This window comes from Phaseolus vulgaris, chromosome 5 (genome assembly GCF_000499845.2).
Source record: "Phaseolus vulgaris cultivar G19833 chromosome 5, P. vulgaris v2.0, whole genome shotgun sequence".
Taxonomy (NCBI): Eukaryota; Viridiplantae; Streptophyta; class Magnoliopsida; order Fabales; family Fabaceae; genus Phaseolus; species Phaseolus vulgaris.
The window spans coordinates 555,232-576,064 of NC_023755.2; the positions used below are offsets into that span (position 1 = coordinate 555,232).

At 32.9% G+C, this 20,833-nt stretch overlaps 2 protein-coding genes across 3 annotated transcripts; both read right to left on the reverse strand.

The window, feature by feature from the left end:
• Nucleotides 1-46: 46 nt before the first annotated feature.
• Nucleotides 47-13,682, reverse strand: LOC137834626 (mitochondrial intermediate peptidase, mitochondrial). The gene is made up of 17 exons (XM_068642708.1): nt 13,472-13,682; nt 12,973-13,054; nt 12,327-12,379; nt 11,708-11,762; nt 10,803-10,941; nt 10,650-10,704; nt 7,593-7,815; nt 6,614-6,709; nt 5,778-5,897; nt 5,549-5,674; nt 5,302-5,457; nt 4,827-4,943; nt 4,244-4,369; nt 3,339-3,406; nt 1,628-1,763; nt 1,326-1,491; nt 47-1,199 (listed from the first exon to the last, which is right to left on the reverse strand). The coding sequence occupies exons 1-17, from the start codon at nt 13,648-13,650 to the stop codon at nt 931-933; spliced, it is 2,166 nt and encodes a 721-aa protein (XP_068498809.1). The 5' UTR covers nt 13,651-13,682; the 3' UTR covers nt 47-930.
• A 963-nt stretch (nt 13,683-14,645) lies between these two features.
• Nucleotides 14,646-19,845, reverse strand: LOC137834627 (uncharacterized). 2 transcript variants are annotated; one of them, XM_068642709.1, is made up of 9 exons: nt 19,714-19,845; nt 18,726-18,945; nt 18,477-18,586; nt 17,975-18,015; nt 17,806-17,882; nt 16,843-16,951; nt 16,059-16,072; nt 15,226-15,327; nt 14,646-14,813 (listed from the first exon to the last, which is right to left on the reverse strand). In XM_068642709.1, the coding sequence occupies exons 2-9, from the start codon at nt 18,768-18,770 to the stop codon at nt 14,697-14,699; spliced, it is 615 nt and encodes a 204-aa protein (XP_068498810.1). In that variant the 5' UTR covers nt 18,771-18,945; nt 19,714-19,845; the 3' UTR covers nt 14,646-14,696. The 2 variants fall into 2 exon arrangements, with proteins under 2 accessions (XP_068498810.1, XP_068498811.1); XM_068642710.1 differs by having other exon boundaries at nt 18,726-18,965; nt 19,714-19,787.
• Between the last annotated feature and the right edge of the window lie 988 nt (nt 19,846-20,833).

The window sequence follows — 20,833 nt, forward strand, 5'->3', positions numbered from 1 at the left end:
TTTTAAAGCTGCACAATGGCGTCAATTTTCTGAAGGGTCTATGATATGTGCCATGTAGAATTGTTTCTTCACTTCATTTCTTTCAATGTGAGTGCATATGTAGTTTACACTTGAAATTATGCCTTATAACAAAATTGGATCCTCTTTCTTTCATATGGACGGTTTCTTCCTGCTCCTCCATATATTCTTCTCCCACCTTCATAAATTTTTTATATTGCAAAAATGTCCCTCTATAATATTCCAGATTACGTCATCTAGAAGTTTTTTTCCAAATTCGTAATTAGCTTTTGGATTATGTAATCCAGAAATCGTTTTTCAAATGCATGATTAGTTTTCGGATCATATAATCTGGAAATCCAAATTAACTTCCAGATTATATAATCCAGAAGCCTTTTTTTCAAATGCGTGTTCGGATTACATAATTCGGAAGTACTCTCAAATCCAGACTTCTAGATTATATAATCTGGATTATCATTTTTAAAAAATATATTCTGGATTATATAATTCATAAGCTATTTCCGAATTTGAGATTAACTTTCGGATTATGTAATCCAGAATATGGAGGTGACACAAAAAGGATAAAAAAGTATTTTCATATTTTGTATGGGATGACAGAAGAACATATGGAGGTGCAGGAAGAAACAGTCTTTCATATGATAGGGTCGTGTAAACAAAAATAGACACAGCCCAAAACAAAGCCTTACAAATTTTGACAGGATAGTTTGGATGGTACTACTATTTGCTGTGTCCATGAGGAAAATATGCTGAGTGGTAGCTCATGGTGATATTACTTCTGTTGTTGCCGAACTGAAAAGAGAGCTATCCAATTGTGAACATGTGGAAGGCCCACATTGGGAGACCCGATTCAGTTATCTGCTTAACTATGGTGCTGGTGTGTCCGAAGTCTGAATTTTCTTATAATTCCTTGTATTACAAATGGACCTGCTGCATATATTCTTCAACCAGCTTCATTTCATCACAAAGACATGAAATATCAGGCATTATCCCTCCATCATGATACCTGTATATTCCATCTCCCACTAGATCTTTCAACACTGCATCTGGTTCTCTGGCTCCTCCATGCTGTAAGAATTTTGTTCTTAAAGCAAATCCTGTAGTTGATGACAGTGGATCCTCCTGGCACACTTTCTTCCATATGGTTGCAGCAAAACACTTAGCATACAAATAGCTATAATAACCTGCACGATAAATATATTAAGTATAGGCCTAAACTTCAAATTTTCAATAAATGAAGAATTTCAAGTTGAAGGCAAACACTTTTTGGTGGCATCCACATTATAAGAAAATTCAGACTTCAGACACACCTGCACCATAATTAAGTAGATGACTGAATCGGGCCTCCCAATGTGTGCCTTCCACATGTTCACAATTGGTGTGCTCTCTTCTCAGTTCCGCAACAACAGAACTAATATCACCATGAGGGAGTGGCTGCTCTCCAAAAAGTGTCTGGTCAACAAGAGCATAGAAGATCTGACAAATATAATTAAAGTGTTAAACTATGTAAACTATTTATCCTTTATAAACAGAAAAAACAAGTTCTGCTTATGCGCTAACAACCAATGTTTGCCCTACACAGGCATGAAAAGAAAAGGAAAATATAACAAACCTGACGTTGCAGTTCAGTTGCAGCAAACATATCTCTAGCACCCTGCATTGACTCAACCAACTTCTGAGGAATTTCTTCACCAGTTGAATAGTGTCTAGCAAATTTTCTCAAAACTCGATAATCCCATGCATAGTATCTGTCATGAAAAGCAATTCCTCTATCAGAAATGAGAGGTAACCAAATTTATTCAGAAGCATTGGTTCAATTTGTTATTTCTTTCATCAGTTCAAATATGGGTTTGGTCCTATTTGCATTGTTCTTGTGTTCTTATGTGATTTCTATGATCCAATTAGTTGAATCATTATCTTAGATGTTTCTAAGACAACCTATGGAGAGAGATCACGTTTCTATGGTTAGATTTATGGTTCTTACACTTAGTTTGATAGATCCTCTATTGCAAACGCATTATTTTAGTCCACGTTAGGAGCACCCCTTGGTGAAAACACCTACCGATTAGGGCCCCATCCAACTTATCTTTAGTGAAGTGCCCATCAAACTCTATGCTTTGTTTTGCCATGTCAAAATGGACCGTGAGCAATACTAATGGCTAAATTGCTGTCACAAAACAGCTTCGTAGGTCCCTCATTTTTTAGTGGTCATCAAGAATCATCTTCATCCATAATCCTTCACATTGGCATGCATCGTAGGTTGCAATTATGCTTCTGCCAAACAATACTACATTTTTCTTTCGCTCCTCCATTAGTATATTCCCTCTGAGAAACATGCAGTATTCGGAGGTGAATCTCCTACAGTCTACAACTGACTTGACATAATCCACGGACAATTTACCTTCTCTCCTGAATAACATTCCTTCCCCTGTACTTGCCTTTAAATATTGGAAAATCTTATCAACTGCCTAAAGGCGATTTTACAGGGGACCATGAAAAATTGATTGACCACACTAACATTAAATTCATGCAGTCTTAGAATAATACCATGAACCATCACTCTTGGAATTTAAACTTACAACAACAACTAAATCGCACAAAACCGGGTTATAAGCTTTATAACCTCTATCTAAACAATGTAGAGCTAAACTACTAACTGAGGTTGCAATTAAAGTATCCCCAAAAGACGCTGAAACTAAAGTGGGCTAGAAGTGACACAATTAAGGTGAATTTCCAGCATTAAAAACAACTTATTTAAGTGTGTTTATGTGTTTAGCTACAAACAAAATTATAACAAATTTAAATGTCAGGGGCCACATTATGAGTTAGAGACATAGAGTTGACATTTGTCAGTGACAGTAAAAAAAATATTCGGCACTACCCCAATGCCGTGCAGGGTATAACATGTCACATGACCTTTCTATAAGACATCTTTCTCATATTGTTCTGGTGGTGGATAATGACATTCGGATAGCAGATCCCAATTGAAGATCAACGAGTCTCTGAATGTCATGGTTCCACTCAGAAAGTTGAAATTTCAGGGACACACTTGACTTGAAGATGATGATGGATGTAAAGGAGTAAATTAAGGTTTCATTAAAAAATCAAGAGGCTAAGGTAATACACTTTTACAAGACTGGGATTATATTAGCTTAATTCTGCAAAATCAAACCAAAGTACATATATCATAGAAAAATAGGCAGTTGCACAGCAAGTACCATCCAATTAAACAGTTCATTCAAAACTTTTATATTGTATTTATTTACCACCCTGATTTAAGGGATAAGACTTAAAGTACATAGTTCTTGTTGCATTCTACTCACTCAAACAGGTTGGATGGTATTTCTGCAAAATCCAGAACTGCTCTGGTGCCTGAAAAGTGCTGGTAGTCCTACAATAAGAACATGGCATCATCTCATTACATAAATGACAGCAGTAACCACTTTTCAAACATTTTAATTATGAAGAAATGTTTGCAAAGGTATTTAGTTCATTAAACAATATGGTAAAGAGTTCATATAATTAGAATTTCAAAATGATTTTTAAAAAAATGTCATGTTAGTAAAGATTAATTAAATTTGCTCAAATCATGTTCATACTTGTGCCTTCATATTATTTGATGAGGAAGAAATTTAACTTCTATAAATATTAGTATTAGACTGAGGTAGGGAGAAAATTATTATGATTCTCTGTTACACAAGTTCTATATAAAGGTCAGAGAATCATCAAGGCCTATGGCAGTTACATCTGGCTATTAGTGCAATATGCCAACTCGTGAATGAAGAGTAAAAGAGAAGACAAAACCATTAAATTATCAAGGGCAAGGGTAAATCTTATTTATTATGTATTTTTCTGTTATTTACATAATAAGATTGTTGAAATTTCTCATATATTGTAGCTATTCATAATTGTAACTAAATAGATAATATCTTGTGTAAGTTATGTAAACAGGTTATTAATCCCAACGGTTTTGCAAATCCCTAAAATTGGGGGATTGGTTTTACAACATTATCACATGCTTAAGGGTTGGACATCCTTACAGCCTGACTATAACACAGTTATTGTAGAGATATCACAAAATTAAAAGTAGTTAACTTTGAAAACTAAAAATTTATTTATATCATCAACAATTGATTTGTATCGTGAATCCAACTTGCACATCATAAAGCTTTATCCTTATTTTGTAATGCAATTATGCAACTATTTCTTCATTAGTTCAAGAGGATACCGTTCTTGAAAGCAAAGAATGCAGAGCATGTCCAAACTCATGAAATAGAGTTTCTACTTCCCCATGATTGAGCCTTACAGCTAACGGATTTTGAGAACCCGAAAAGTTACAAACAAGTGCTACAATCTGCAAAATCATCAGAACCAAGCATAAATCAGAAAGAATAAGAAGTCTGCCTCCTCTATGGTGGATACAGTAAAAATGTATTTAAATATAACCATTGTGCATTGATATTTGTCTAAAAAAAGGAAAACGTCTTTATGAAAAAACTCATTGAATACAGTGATTTAGTAAAAAAAAAATGAATTTAAAATGAGCATTGCACATTAGGCGTTGAACAGTTCCAATTAATTGGTGAAATAATGTGGTTCCCTTAGTCTCATATCACATCACCAAGCATCAAGTTTTTCCACTAGAGGATGACGCGTCTCTTCTCTTTTAACTAATATTAGGCCTTATTAAAAATGGAATAGAAAACTTTCATATAAAAGGAACTACACGTGTGACAAAAAGAGAAAACTATATTTCTAGTTAAATGCCTCAATCAGAGTAAGAAACTGAGCGTAAAGAAATTTTCACATACTGGAAGTTGGTATTCTGTTTGAGAAATTCTGCGACCCCCTTTTATTGCAAAGTGAGCACAACCAGGATACTTTCCCTTTCTAGAGTATAAATCGAGGTACAAATATCCCAAGTCACCCTGAAATGAGCTTGAGTATCAGGATTTTTAAGAGTCCTTATAGATAAAATTTACAGAAATTTGGACCAAAAATCAATACAGAATTCATATTCAACAATAAAAGTGTTAGATTAAATAGCCTTAAATAGAATTTATTGTAAAGGTGCTTTGTACTGCACCTAGTTCCTAGATGTATCCTTTTAGTTTCTTAGTTTCTCTTCTCTTCCCTCTCATACATTGTATCTAAATCTGATATAAATGTGACATCCTAAATACAATCTCTATATTTCTAATTCCTTTGTATTATTCTCAAGTTATGTAAAAATGTTAAAACTACAGAAATATAATGTATGACTAAAATATTCTTTGCACCAAATACCTCTTCGGGATGATGAAGAGATAGTTTAAGCACATGTGGATCCCAAGATTCATCAGGGGCTAGAGGGATGCTATGAAAGGTTGCACCAAACAATGACTGCACCAGCACCTTCAAACCCTCAATACAGTTTGAGAGAGAAAAATATGAACCTACAACCTGCAGACATGATTTTTGCATTTATGTGAAAAATAGAAACATGGATATGTTGAAGTATTAATGACACAAAAACATGTCACATTTTAATTACCGAAGCATCCAATTTATAGGCAGAGGACTTCATCATTGTCATGTAATAGGTCTCATCCCATGGCCTTAAATCTCCATCACTTTGACCACATTTCTCTCTCTTGAATTTCGTGAGTAACTTATGCTCCTAATATCATAAGTAAAAGAGAATAATTCTCAGTGACAGGCACAAGCAACTTCAGCTATTACACCCTCATGCCCAAGAAAGTATGCCTTGAAGGAATCTATACCTCTCTAGTCTTACTCTGGACCATCTTGCTCATTTCAAGTAAAAATGACATTACAACTTTTGGTGATAAAGCCATGTTAGGCTTAATAGAAAATTCAGCATAAGAATTACACCCCATTATCTGCATCAAATGATCACACGGAAAAATCATTATGTTATAAATTCGAAATAGAAGAAACAATTAGCTCTGTTATTAAATACCTACAAAAATAATCAAGCAAAGTAAAGACAAATAAACATCCGACACTTTTTATTGAAAAAAAAATTTGACCTAAGAGAATTCAAACCTTACTCAACTGTTGTAGCATATGATACTCTTTCCTGATTTCTTTATTTCAGTTTCCATTAGTGCAGATTTATTACCTGTAATTTATTTTTCTTTTTTAATAGTAACTATGACATATAGCGATGTTTGTTGAGTCTATTATTTCACCCACTATCAGGCCGTCATTAACCCTCCTGTTTATATCTAGTCTCACTCAATATGTATATGCCTATGCGTGAAGAGGTGTGATAGAGATCCCACGTCGACTAAGAATATAGTTGAATTATAATATATAAATGGGGTGTAATCCTCACCTTATGAACCAATTTTGTGAGGTTAGCTAGGCTTCAACTCACTTCTTAATACTCCTCTTCCCAAATAAAATTCATCTATACCCAAAAAACAGAAAGTAACAGAAGTATCAAATATGTTACGCAAGCATACAAATGCATGATGGCGATCTAGAAACATGTTGCACGAGAGTGCAACATGGAAGAAGAGAGAGCATACTTATGTTACAGCACAAATCAAACTGGTTAAAATGAGTCAGTGGGCCTCATGATGATACAGACCTGAGCTAGCTCATGTCGTGCAGATATAAGCCTTTTGAGGACATCAACATTTGCCTGTGGAACAGAATTTCCTCGTATATATACCTCTTTCCTAACCTTAAAATACAGAGAGAAATTGACAGATATCCATTAGTTAATTACAGTATTTAGTTAGTTAGGTTGAAGAAAAAAGCATGTTGCCCATAAATAAGAGGGGAAGTTAAGAGCAGTATTTTTAAAACCAAATTGATTATGGAACAGGTTAAAGTACTACTTCAAGGTTCAATGTTCGAACTGCTAGAAATAAAATAATATTTTAATAAAAATATATAATATGGGAATAAAAAATAGCAACTCCATAATATGCATTCCAAGTCTCAAGGTTTCACACTAGTTACGGCCTCAAATGTGTGAAAATGCAATAATGTCAAGTCTATTCAACTATCACACTTTTTAAGTAGAGATTATTAAAATAAAATAAAAAATTAAATGATTTGGTTTAAACTGATTTTTGACTATATTTGCCAGTTTTTGACAGGTCACTTCAGAGGTTCAAATGGATTGAATTGAACATGGGACCAGTTCACTAGGTTTTTTTTATTTATTTGGACAATCTAGTTCAATTTTCAAAACATAAGTTAAGAGAGACATCATCCTCTCAATTGAGAGGAAACTAGAGCCTTTGGGCAGTTAAAGGTTCAGACCCTTTAAGTTCTGCAGCATTTTATCTGTGGAATTGAGTTTTATCCCATTAATTTATAGTTCAAAAAGTGGGAGGGAATACACAAGTTCATTACTTCAAGGATCATATGAGAATACCAGCAGAATTCATGAGTACTCTAGAGTCTTAATACTAGATTGTTTAGAAGATGAGATGTGATTACAAATGTTTTTAGTTCACATGAACTTACTTCACAGTCCTTAATAGGACTTGTGAGTAATGCTTACTAGTAGTATCAATATACTAAGGTAAACTTAAAAATCACCGCATAGAAACTACCTTATCATCAGATGACAATTGTAGTACAGAAGCAAGAGTTTGTGGATCCGTTGTAATCCGAAATCCTTTCTCTTTAAGGGTGCCCTTGGGCCCTGATAAATCCTTGGTTATTAACCATTCTGACCGATATACAGGCTTTACAAGATAATGCAAATTCTTGGGGATGCGAGAAGAAGGATATATATCAACCTTTCCTGGGTCCATGACAATATTTTCATTGTACCTAACCAAACCAAGAAATTGTAAACCAATCAAACAAGATCACAAAATAAATAAGCCTAATTCAAACATACAACAGATTACTTTTGAGGAGAATCAGTCATAAAGTAATGACTGAATTGAAATGACATAGAAACATTCACAAGCATGATCATTAGTAGTCAAATACAATTTATAACATGATAAGATAAGAACCTTAAACGAACCATGTCACAAAATCTAGCTGGAGGATAATAAACCCCACATTAGAATCCCATACTTACAAACCCAAGTCTCATACCTTGCAATTGGATCCTAAGTACTTGCACCCCCCACACTCTACAACTCAAGCACCCAGGCAGTGTAAACACTGAAATGCTGGCAGCACCACTTGTGCCACTCGTGTCCGGCCGAGAGACACTGGAAGACTCAAAAACCAATCGATAAGCACCTGGTTGTTAAGGAGGGAGAAACAAGTCAAAACTAACAAGAACTTACATAGGAAAAGGCCTTTAGAAAGTCCAAACAACATCACAAGGAACTTAAAAGATCCTTGATGTGTTTTAAAAGCTACCTATGGATGCATGCTTCATTCATTATGATTTGGTGGTAGCCCTTATACCTATCTTGGAAAAGTATCATGTCCTTGTAATTTATCCAACAATTCCTCAATCAGTGGAATTGGGAATTTATACAGGAATGTAGCCTTGTTCAATGCGTGGTAATCTACACGAACCTCCAACTTTCATCGCTTTTTTTACCAAAATAATTGGGCTTGAAAAAGGACTCAAACTTGGCCAAATGATGCCCTTCTCTAATATCCCAGCCACCATTTTCTCAATCTCATTCTTTTGGGGCATGTGGGTTCCTATAAGTCTTGTATTAATGCCATCAACTCACAAGAATTTTACAATTGATATCACAAATAGGTGGTAGTCCTTTCGGAGTGGAAACAACTAGATTATATTAGTCCAACAATTGTTGAAACTGAGTTGCTAGCTAATGAGTGATTTTCAGCTCCAAATCACTATCCTCCATAGAACTTTTCTCAGCTGCCAGGGATAGTGCTGACGAGGCTAATAAGGCAAAAGCAAAATCCGCATTCTGGACATTCATCAATGCTTTAGAAGAATTAGTGATTAAGTGTTTCAGTCTACCACTATTTTATAGTCCTTCTCTTGCTCCATAAATGTCATTGATAAGTGTTCCAATTCACCCTTGCCTCTCCCAAAAGTATTCAACCATCTACTCCCAAATTCACATCTACCCTTTTCAATCCAAACACAGAACCCTGTAGAGAACTCATATCCAACCATACTGCAAGATTGTGGAGATAGAGGACTCTGCACCTGAGAGAGCACAAGTTGAGGAGTTGGAGGAGATTCCTTAAAAAATAGGACTTTTTTTATTTTCTTTTAAATTTAGAATTATGTTTTAATATTTTTATTTTCTTTTAAATCGAGCCAAGATGACCCATTGGCCAATACAAGACCAGGACAGGTCAAAAAATTGTGGCCCATTTTAAATATGGGTTAGGCCGAGTCAGCACAGTTTTTCAGTTAGCTAGACCTTACTGCCTGTTTTCCTAGCTTTACCTATATCTCATTTGGTTTCAACCCACCTAAGAAAAAACCCAATAATTGTTTGCCATTAACAGTCTCTGCTTTGTGGTGATGTCCTTCCATTATAACCCAAGGGTTTTCTTCTTCAAGCCAAAGAGCGAAACCAATGCATTGTTATTCCTTCCATGCTGATAAAAGCAAGTCATCTTCTCAAAAGTTTTAGTTTGTTGAACCTCAAAGAACATCTCTCCTTACAAGCCCATCCCAACAAATCATTCCTATCAAAGGTTGGTAGATCCCCTTTCTTGCGCCAGAGAGGTATCTCATCACTACCATTGTTCAACCCATTACCCCATGTGTCCTCTTTGTTCATAGGAATGATTAAGAAACTAATTGCTAGTCTTGTCATTCTCCATCAATAATCGTAGTTTTTTCACCATAAATTCCAATGTGGTCTCAATCTTATCAATTTTTCCAAGCTGCATCATCATTTCAGATAGTTGATTCCCTTGCTCCCATGTTACTTACTTCAATGTTTTCAACAACTTTTCTAAAGCATCTACGTTAGATTCCATTCCTCCTTCCTTTGCATCCAATAGGTCAAACCAAACTAGTCAGGCACCCAATTTATGAGAAAAGAAAACGAGATAAATACAAAAGAATTTTGTAATGCAATCAAGACACAAGTCTCTCCAAAGGGTTTTTTTCTGTTCCACAAGCTAATTGCTCAAATGGAATTGTTCACACATGCCTACTACTAGCGATGTAACTAATGTTCATATACAAGTTTGATCATTCTGACCCATTTTGTTCCTACAGGAATAGACCCTTACAGTTCGCTGGGCCCAAACCGAAACACTTATATTAGCAGGAACCATAAAAGTAGGTTTTAGATATGTCCAAATAACATGAACTAATAAGCCAACCCCACAATTCACACGGTGTGAAAAGGCTTTGTGGCAGCAGTACTTATAAATCATATAATTAGTCTAAACACAGTTAAGTTAATTTCATAGTCTATCAAATTTGTTAATGTGACTTCATGATATTTAGGTTTTGAAGAAGAAAATTTTGAATCTTGAGATTGCTTTGTCGTCACCATGTAGTATTTAAGGACCCTCCCTCTTTACATGGTACCAGTTTATATAAACGAAAAATAAGGGGAAAAGGCACTAGAAATATAAACTTATGTTTTGGGAACAGACTGCTTCCACCATAAAAGAAAATTATTCAGTTTTCATAACAAGCAACAGAATTGTCACTGCAACCAATGCATCAATATCAGTTATAAACATACTCTCTGCATAGATGAGACATTTCAATATTTAGCGTGTTCACTCGATCTAATTTCTCTGCAAAGAAAGCACATCACATAAGAAACAATTTAGAGATAAAAGTTCCCTAGATTTTTATTGTGAATAAAAGATGAAATTAAGAGTAAAATAATTACCAGAGCAGAGATTAATTCCACCCCTTTCAAAGTCAACACGTAAGTTTCTAACTCCCCTTTTAGCTTCCTCAGAAAGCGTATGACATTCTCGCTCAGCTTTCTTAATCGCATCATATAGATCATGATTTGTGTTCAGATACTGCATAGCAAAAAGATAAAATAATGAGCACAGGTGTTGGGGTTAGTCCTCTGTGTAACTTGAGTTTTCTCATTTGTTAATACAATGTCTGCATCTTACTTATAGGAATACAGTGAAGACCAGATCTTCAATGGTTAAGTTTACCACATGCTTTTTTTCTCAAATCATGATTGATTGGCAAGTTTAATCAAATACTATACTTCTTGGTTTAGTTGGTTGTGTGATGTCAAATTGGTTGCTAACTCTAAAGTCTACACTCATTTCTGTCATGATTAAAAATTCACATGTACTCGACTTCAATTTAAAGAGCTTCTTCAGACTATAAGGTCAAACATAACTAATCTGTCTAACTTCAGCATTCCAACCAGAAGTGTTTCTTTCCCATTCTATCAAATATACAGAAAATATCTTATAGAGAAAAAATAGCAATAAACTCTCTAACATATCCTTTCGAACACAATCCCATTGATTGAAATTCACTAGAAATCACAAAATTTTGTGAGTCCGCTCCTGTCATTTGACTAGTCTCAAAAGATCTGCAGTTTTGAGTAAATTTTAACTAATAGTAGAGAATGAGGTTCCTCAATATACAAGAAAAATATAACCAAAGTACGTGGCTAAGCCCATGCACACACTCAAACTTTAAACACTTTATGCAACAGAACAACAACAGCACATGATTTTTCATTTTTCTTAGGCTATGCTTTTGTTAAGTTAATTAACAATAAACATAAAAAAAAACAGTGAGCATCACCGGTCAACTCACATGTAGATATTCATTAATTCTCATTGATGCCTTGCTGGCCTCCTCAACAAACTCTCTGATTTACCCAAAAAAACAGAAACATAATTTCAATCATGAAAGAAGCATTACAAAATATAATAGCCAAAGATTTCATCAGTCATTTACCAGAGAAAAAACAACAGTGTGAATTAGTTAAAAAGAGAAACCAATTACTACAACCACTAATAAAAATAGTAATAATAATAACAACAGCAATTTACTCTTATATTATAAATTAGAATTCACAACTAAGAGTGTGGGGCACCCATTCTCTATAACAGAGATTCTCAATATATTTTTCTCCTCTCTCTTTCTGAGGTGCATTAACCAAAAAGTTTATTTCTCAAATTATTTTACTTGTAGAGTCAATTTTATTTGTCTGTCTCTTTTAATTCACCTTCCTTTATCTCCATTTTTAAATCCAATAAAAAAAATAAGGAAATTGAAAAAAAATAGTTAAAAATAACCTTCTTAATTCTTATACCAGAGTTTAAATTGTTTATTGTAAATCCAACATATAATTTAGACCACAAAAATGTTTTCTTTATAACTAAGGCAAAAGCTAAAATACAAATAATAATAATGTTAACAAGAAGATAACCTGTTAGGGTGGGTATGCCTACACAATTCAGCAGAGTCAACAACAGAACATACCTGAGAAATGAAACATGCAAATTGAAATACATGTAACAAGAGAGTAAAAGAGTGAATACAACAAGTAAAGTACTTATTCTCAAGATAGTTGAATCGGGATACAAAGTGTGAATTGGAAAGCCTATTTTTTGAATCACAAATTGAACCATATTGAGAATATTAAGATTCACGATCAATAACAAAAATAGCAGAGATACATACACAAATCTGTGTGTATAAATAAAACCACAAATCCAACAACAACAAAAAGCACAAACCCATGACCAACAATAACTTAAAAGCATAACTATAGCATCATTCTAACAAAAAGAAAAACAAGAAATGAAAACAAAACATTCATATTAACATAACTCTATGCCTATCTGTTGGGATTTCTAGCTTAAAATTGCAGCCCAATTAACTACATAGCCTAAACAAATTAAAAAATAACAGAGGAGGAGTTTTAAAATCTCCCACAACACAACTTAATCATCTACACATGAGTTTTACAAATTTTGAAAGCACCCAATTCCCAGCACCAAGCTTCCAAATCAATCAAATTGGTGCGATTTTATCAACCACCATGCTCAGTCATTCTCATTAAAACAACTTACAGCGTCAGAAATTTCATCCATTGCTCGCATTACTTCAGCAGCTGGCTGTTTCGTACTAATGTAACTGATTAGTTCTCCAGACCTAACAATCCACAAAAATCAAAATCAACCGGTGGTCATGACACCATTACTAATAGTAATAGTGATCATGTGCGGACTGTTTAACACTTTGGTTGTTAACCAATAAAACAAATGCACATTTATCATTACAACCAGATAGACATGCGTGCAACAATTAACTCATAGCAGTAGCAATAGTAATTGAGTGCAGCTATTTTACCTTTTGTAGGTTAAACAATGAAGCAAATGCACATTTATCAAGTACATATGTAGAATTAGCCAGTACAATGAATTACAAACAATTCCATGCATAATAAGAGAAAATATACATCAAACATATCACAATACAAATGCTGAAACTCACGCGTGCATTAGTATCAGTTTAAACAGTAGCAATAATATTAATTGCGTGAGGAACACGATTCGATAAGATGAATACCTTTGAATGGCTTCATCGACGAAGGATTGAAAGCCTTTTGCGGTCTTCAAATGAGGGAAGCCATAGAGACCAGTGGAAGCGGAAAACGCACGAACAGTGACGGCGAGAGGATTCCATTTCCTCAGATGGAAAATCACCGAACTGTCTCTGCTCACCACTCTCCACATCGCACCGTTCATGCTTCTTGCTCGTTCAGCTCGTTCAAAACGCTGCGCACACACCTGCTTAAATATGTTAACTGAACCCACGCACTAAAGCCAAATCATCCGACCCGACCCGAACCGGATCCGGACCGAAACTTGTGCAATTTTCCTACAGAACACAAAAATTAAAAGAATAATTGTAAATTTGATTTTTCTAAAACATTGGATCCCAAACAAAAAATTTGAAAATTCTAGCAAGTATGTTGATTCTTTGACCTTTAGTAACTAGTTATATGTTAACTATTTTTTTAGTTTTAAATTATTATCTATAATAATATATAATGAAAATTCTTCTAAAAAATGTCTCTTAATATTTTCTATTTTATTTTTATATTAATATTTTATTTTAGACATTTCATTCATAATTTTTTTCTTATTTTATGTAACATAGACACTGATACGGACATTGATATAACACGAAAACGAAGATACAAATAATTTATAAAATGTAGGACACGGAAACATGGATTTATAATTAGCAAGAAAATGTTTCTCATAACTAGTTCAAAAAGATTTGTTCTTTATTTTTATAATCATTATTGTATTTCTCCTTTATAAAATTGTATTAGAATCGTGCTAAAACTGTCAATTTTGGATAGTGTCATTATTGCTGAGTTTCGAATATGAGACTGGTTGCTAAATAAGGAGCAATTTTGAGTGTGAAATACATTGACGTTGGTTTTTACTAGTAGATAACCCATTTTTGTTTTAAAAACTTCTTTTACGTGTTTCTTTTCTATTACTAGAATACATGAGGACTTTCTCTTCATCATCGTTCGTGCTCCCCATTTTTTTTCTTTTGTTATGCTTTTGATAAGAGAATAGAGTTAGACATTAAATTAAGCAGGAATCTACACTGAGAATGCAAAAATTTGTTTGCTATAATTTAAGAGTAAGATTTTTAAGATATATTTTATTTTCATAGAGCAATATTTAGTAGTAATTTATGTTAGGTAATCAAAACTATGACATTGAAAAAGCAATATCTGAGATAAAATTTGAACAAATAAATGTAATTCAATCTAATTTTTAAGCTCAAGCACAACATCAAAGCTGAATTTTTCCCCTTCTACAAAAGTAGTTTCAAGATCTTCAAAGCTTTGCTCAACTCTCAGGTCCTTGCTAACTATCAAACTCTCCTGCAATCATTTTTTCCAGAAAAATTGGTATTGACAGAAGGTTTGAAGTTCATATATCTAACAAAAAAGATATTAGAAAGAGAACAAGGTATAAAAATTACAAATTGTAAATTTAAAACACAAGGTAGTGTAGATTTGATATATACATACTTGCATAAACCAAAAACTGTTTTGAAGTTATAGAATGAATGCCATCAACTCTTTACTGTTAATATTTTAATTGATCTTTGTTTAAACGAATGGAAGAATATGAACAACTTTATGCAGAGAGTGGTTGAGGATTCCATAGAAGGATCTTTCCCTTGCCATCATTCTACATTATACTTAACTTTTCCCTTTTTATGCTACTACCTACATAATATCCTTGAAAGACAAAATTAAGAAAAACTAGATTTCGCATATGGCAAAATACCTTTTCTACATATTCAGCTACAGTTGAGTTGATTATCTTCTTTATAACTTCCTTGAAAACTTTGGAAGGTCCAAGCACCTCTAATAAAATGTCTTTTGGTATCTGTTGAACACAAAACATAATACAACCATACATTGAATTGATATCCTTTATAACAAAGACTTCAGCATTTTAATATATGTAGTTGAACTAAATTTGCATACATGTATAATCACCTTTATGCAATGCTAGCAGGTAACTAATAATCACAGGATCAAACTTTTCCCACACTTTATGTAATCACAATGAGACAATAAAATAACAACTCCCATTAAAAATATAATGGAATACACTAATAACAAATAATCTCACAAATTGTGGTTAATGATGTAAATTGTCGTCTTTGTGTAGACAATATATGTGAATGATTTGAATTGTTCTTTTGATATACCAACATTTAAATTAGCTAGCTTACTCTGTTTTGTTTGGGTTTGTTTTCAAACCTCCTATGATCGTATTTTGACACAAGCAGATGACTCTACTGGTACATAAGTTTGGAAGGAAGGCTTAGGGATGTCCTTGAACTATTTATACTTTGATGTTTGTAAATATAATCAAATATATATATATATACTATGTGTGTATAATAATATATTTTGGGGATGTTACAACTTCAACAAAAAATAAGGCATAATATAAGTCTCATTTGTTTCAATTCAACCTAGATATACAGACTTTGAGTGGCATTATATATTCCTCTAGTGGTAAAGGAGACAGGAAAAATTAGAATATCTATGAGTATCAAAAAATTACATGACAAAAGATTGCCAATAAGATAGATAACAGAAACTTACATCTGGCGTTTTTCCTGGTAGTCCTCAAGTTGTTAGTGCAGCAGTTGGCCATCAAACAAGCACAGGAAAATGTCAATTTATTGATATAGAAGTTACAATGAAAGAGTCAAACACAAGAAAACCTAAATGGAAAAAAAAAGGAATTTGGAGAACTCAATTGAAATTCCCAGAAATCTCCGTCAGTTCATCATATTTATGGTTAGATGTAACGAGCTTAGTCCATACGTTTTGTATGTTTCTTATCTGTAAATACATAACTCTGGGTGTTCATTATACACAAGGGATTAATCATATTCCTCCTTTTACTTTATTTTAACATTTATAGGTTTTTCTTTATCAGTTACTACTATCATCATTGCTGAATAGTTGGGCTGCAGTTTTTGTTGTCATTATTATCATTTTTTTCTTGTGCTAAAAATAAATTGTATGCTTCCAGTACATAAATATAATCTTTCAGAAATAGAAAGTGAAAACTATATTATACAGCTTCTGTAAACTAGAAACCCAAACTCAGTAACTAACAAAATTATGCATCAAACATCCTTAATTGCCTTAGAAACAAATTGAACATGAATCACACCAAAATTCATCGTAAAAGTGAACACTTAAGGGGGGAATAAGTATGTAAAAATTAGATGATAACAATTATGATTAGCATGCCATGCATTCGTGAACAGCAGAAAACACATTATCTTTGTATATACTTCCCACCCTCCCCAAACATACACACAAATAAAACTACATACAGAGTACTCTCATATCTCAGTACACATAAATACTCCACCTCCTTTTACTCTTCGAAATCCTGGGATTGGTTGTGCAGCTGCAACCATTCTCTTAAAGACATCATCGAATATCCTTTGAGTTTTGTTTCCATATACCTCTATGCTTATCTGGACAGAAAAGTTAAAAGAGGGTTCAAAATTTATAAGCAAATGTCAACCATGAGTGTTGCCAAATTTTTTGAAAAGAAATCAATAGAAAAATTATATATGCTCCATCTTTGTCAAAACACTTAGCTTCATATGAAAACATATTTATGTTTCAGAAAATTCAAGATATTGTCCACGTTTATTGTTGATGTATATACCATGTGTACATAGCTAAACTATAATTTTACCACAGCAGTATTCTCTTTGCAAATAGAGCTAATAAAGCTGTCCCACTCACTTATGTATTCCAGTTCTAGAAGTTTTCTCTCATATTCAATGCATCCTCCTGCATTTTTGGTTAAGCATGTTTTCAACATCACAAGATAAACCCTGCCAAGTTATTCTTGTGTTAACTCTTAAAATATGGCACTCATCTTTTTCACCAGACACCAATCAACAGTTTCGATTTCAATTCTGCAAATGTTTTTTTCATTGACATTATCCCATTTTACACTACTACTGCAAACTGTATTTATCTGCTGATGACCTCCTATTCCTCCAATATGAATTTATTACTTCTGAGTTAGGATCAGGATTCATATAATTCTGCTTCCATCTAGCCTCTACAAGTGTTCCAGCTGACTCACCCTTCTGCTTTAGTCCTCTACCTACACACTGTGATCCATTCCATTCCTATAATGCACTAGCTCTCAGCAAAGGTATTGATTTGATCCATAGTTCAACCCATCATCCTCTTCTGAGCTATCATTGTGTATCTCCTCCATATTACTTACACCTTTGCCTCTCCTTTTTTTTCTATTCTGTATGGATATTTTCACTTTTTTTTATTATTTCAATTAAACATTTTATGATACCTTTAGTTCTCTGGTATCATCCTTCTGAACAACAGAGACAGAGAAGTCCTCAAACTGATTGGAAGAAACTTCGGCATCTACAACAAGGAAATCAAATTCCAAAAGAAATTATATATAAATCATGATTTATGATTGAAATAATCAAGCAGCCAGAAAGAAAAAACAGCACCTGATAATACACCAACAGCAGGAAGGCATTTAATGTCTTGCCTGTAAAAAGCAGATGACGTTTCAAAATCAGTTTGTGTCATTTATAAATAAATTCAGTCAAAAATCATATGGATAACAACTGTTAGAAAACTAGCTGCACTGAGGCAATAGAGTAATAACTCGACTATAATACAATAACAACAACTACAGAAGCCTTAACCCGCTAGGTAAGGGCAGCCACATGGATTGCATGACACCATTGAACATGGTTAAAGACCAAATTTTCAGGGATATTATTCACTGTGAGACCCTTTTGAACTATTCACCAAGACTGGACCATAATAGTTGAACAAACTCTATCAAGTAAACAGAGCAACTGATATTATAATTAAGGAAAAATGTCATGATGCCCCCAACCTTTGCAGTGTAATCGTTTAAGAAATTTAAATGCCTTTTGTATAATAAAGTACATACTCAAATAACCTATGCAATTTGAAATACAATTCAGAAAGCAGAAGTGCCTTTTTAAAATATTTCTTGCACCAACTTTAAGTTTCCATGAAAGACCAAAATGTCCATAATTCAGGATAGGCACAATATACTCATCTACTCTCTGCTTGCACCTGGTCACCTGAAAACAAAAAAATATGTTACCAAAGAACAAGCAACAAACCACCATTAATGACTTGCCTTATTTAAACATAGAAAAAACAAGACAAAGGGGACAAAATTTTAAAAAAATCAAATGAAAATGGGAAAGGGATTATAACCTGTGGAGTGAGATTTAAGATGAAAGTTTGGGATGCTGCATGCATTCTTTCTTTCAATTGTAACCACAGTACTCTGATTAGAATCCAGTCTTTTTCTTTGTCCAAGAGGAAAGCCTCTCTTTGTTTCTACCTATGACAACCACCTCCAAAAGAGAGGGTGTGCCAGAAGAATATTAAATATGCCCCACAGTTCTTGGAACCTGTAAGATTGTTTTCCTCTCTAAGGATGAAAAATGCACCCTGTAAGTAATCATACTGATAATGCTTATACAAAATCATCCATTAAAAAATCTGACAACTCTATATTCACATAACTATCTCTTTTAAAACATTAGAAAATTTGAAACCTGATGCAATCAGTTATCTTCAACTTGAAATATCATCAATTGGGGAACCAAAAAATATGTTTATACCCCCATACATTTTTGTCAAACATAGTCATGTTTTTTTTAATTTTAAATGATGAATTAGTCTTCAAAATTCAAAAAAATACGTGAATTTAGTCTTTTTTTTCTTTGTGAAAGTAAAGAAATTTATAGCTAAATGTTAAGTTGAAGCATGAAAATGACTAAAGTCTCTAACTTTCAAAAGGTAGAACTAATTCATCAATTCTAAAGTACACCCAAAACCAAATTTAACAAAGGAATGAAACTACATAAGGAAGCATTAACTATTGTTAGATTATCTTTTGAACTTCTTTTTGGGTAAAATTTTATATTTCACTAACAAAAAGTGGACCCAAATGATGATTTAGTTAAGTCCAAAATAAAAATTTAAACAAAATAAGAAAATTTGTTGAAACAATGTGTTGTCTCTCTTCCTTAAGACATAATTTAAATCCTAATACAGAGTTTGCAAAGATAAAATCCATGAACTGAACCCATAATCATAGTTTTTTAGTTCTCTGCCACCAAATTGAAATTTCACAAGTGTGTAAGCCATTAACATAATTTCAGTTTCATATAACGTGAAAGAGAAAAGTTATCACCTGCGGAGGGCTCTACGGCGAGACTCTGCTGAAGAAGCTGTGGCACTGCCTTATCTCTGTTTCGCTTTGGGAAGTTCCAATTTAAACAACTTTTTTTTTATGACAAAACTGTACAAAGAAAGAAAACGTATGAGTAAATTGTTTATGTTAGAATAGGGTTTTTTTCCTTAAAAATAATATCTTTCTTTCTAATTTTCATGAACACATTTTAATTTTTTTTAAATATACTTGTTAAATATGTTTTCATATCACATTATTGTTAACTGTAATTTATGTTATAAAATAGTAGTATAAACCATACTTTTAATTTATATGATATAATACTAGCAAAAGTCTATACATCCATTCCATGTATATTTACATTTTTCTATATTAAAATAATACAATCTTAAATATACATATATATTTATTATTTTTATGAGTACTTAATAGAAAAATATGAAAATAATTTTTTAATAAAAAAGCTGAGTGAATATTTATTAATTAAACATATTGATAAAAAAAATCATTCAACACTGTTACTTCACATTAATACCTTGTTTAAGCATTAGTTATTATATATATATATATATATAATTTAATATTTACATATTTAATTGTTAACTATTAGCTCTACTCATTCTTTTCTAAGGGTTAATTCTCTCCCACTAGATTAATTGTAATATGCACCTTTTTTTTTTAACCTTCAAAATTGTCTTTTTTTCGGATTTTCACATCCAGAATAAAAAAATAAAAAAATAAATAAAAACTTTTAAATCTTAACGTTTGGACAACATTTTTATGTTAGGATGGTCATATCCAGAAGATACATCTCAGTTTTTTATTTGTATATCCGAAACTGTCTTATTTATGTTGTGGATATAGATGTTCAGAAGAGTAAAAGTAAAACAAACATCTTTTGTAAAGTGTTGGGTGTAGATCACAATTGATTAGTGCATGAAGAATTTGTCTATCAAAAGCAGAAAATAATTAAACTCTATGCAATTTAACATTAATAATTTATTGGTAGCTATAATTTAGGGTTAGCGTACAAACAATTCAGGTATATGGGTTTACTTCAAATTTTAAAAAAGATGGAACTTCCTCATAATCCTACACTTAACAACTTTCACATTGTGAG

Coding starts and splice junctions, on each gene's coding strand:
- LOC137834627 (XM_068642709.1), bottom strand. CDS start 18,770: ATGCATGCAGCATCCCAAACTTTCATCTTAAATCTCACTCCACAG. Junction 18,587..18,725: donor TCTTAAATCTCACTCCACAG/GTTATAATCCCT, acceptor TTTTGTTTTCAG/GTGACCAGGTGCAAGCAGAG. Junction 16,952..17,805: donor ATGATACCAGAGAACTAAAG/GTATCATAAAAT, acceptor TTTTCTGTCCAG/ATAAGCATAGAGGTATATGG.
- LOC137834626 (XM_068642708.1), bottom strand. CDS start 13,650: ATGAACGGTGCGATGTGGAGAGTGGTGAGCAGAGACAGTTCGGTGATT. Junction 6,710..7,592: donor AATTGTCATCTGATGATAAG/GTAGTTTCTATG, acceptor CTGTATTTTAAG/GTTAGGAAAGAGGTATATAT. Junction 4,944..5,301: donor CTCTTCATCATCCCGAAGAG/GTATTTGGTGCA, acceptor AGCTCATTTCAG/GGTGACTTGGGATATTTGTA.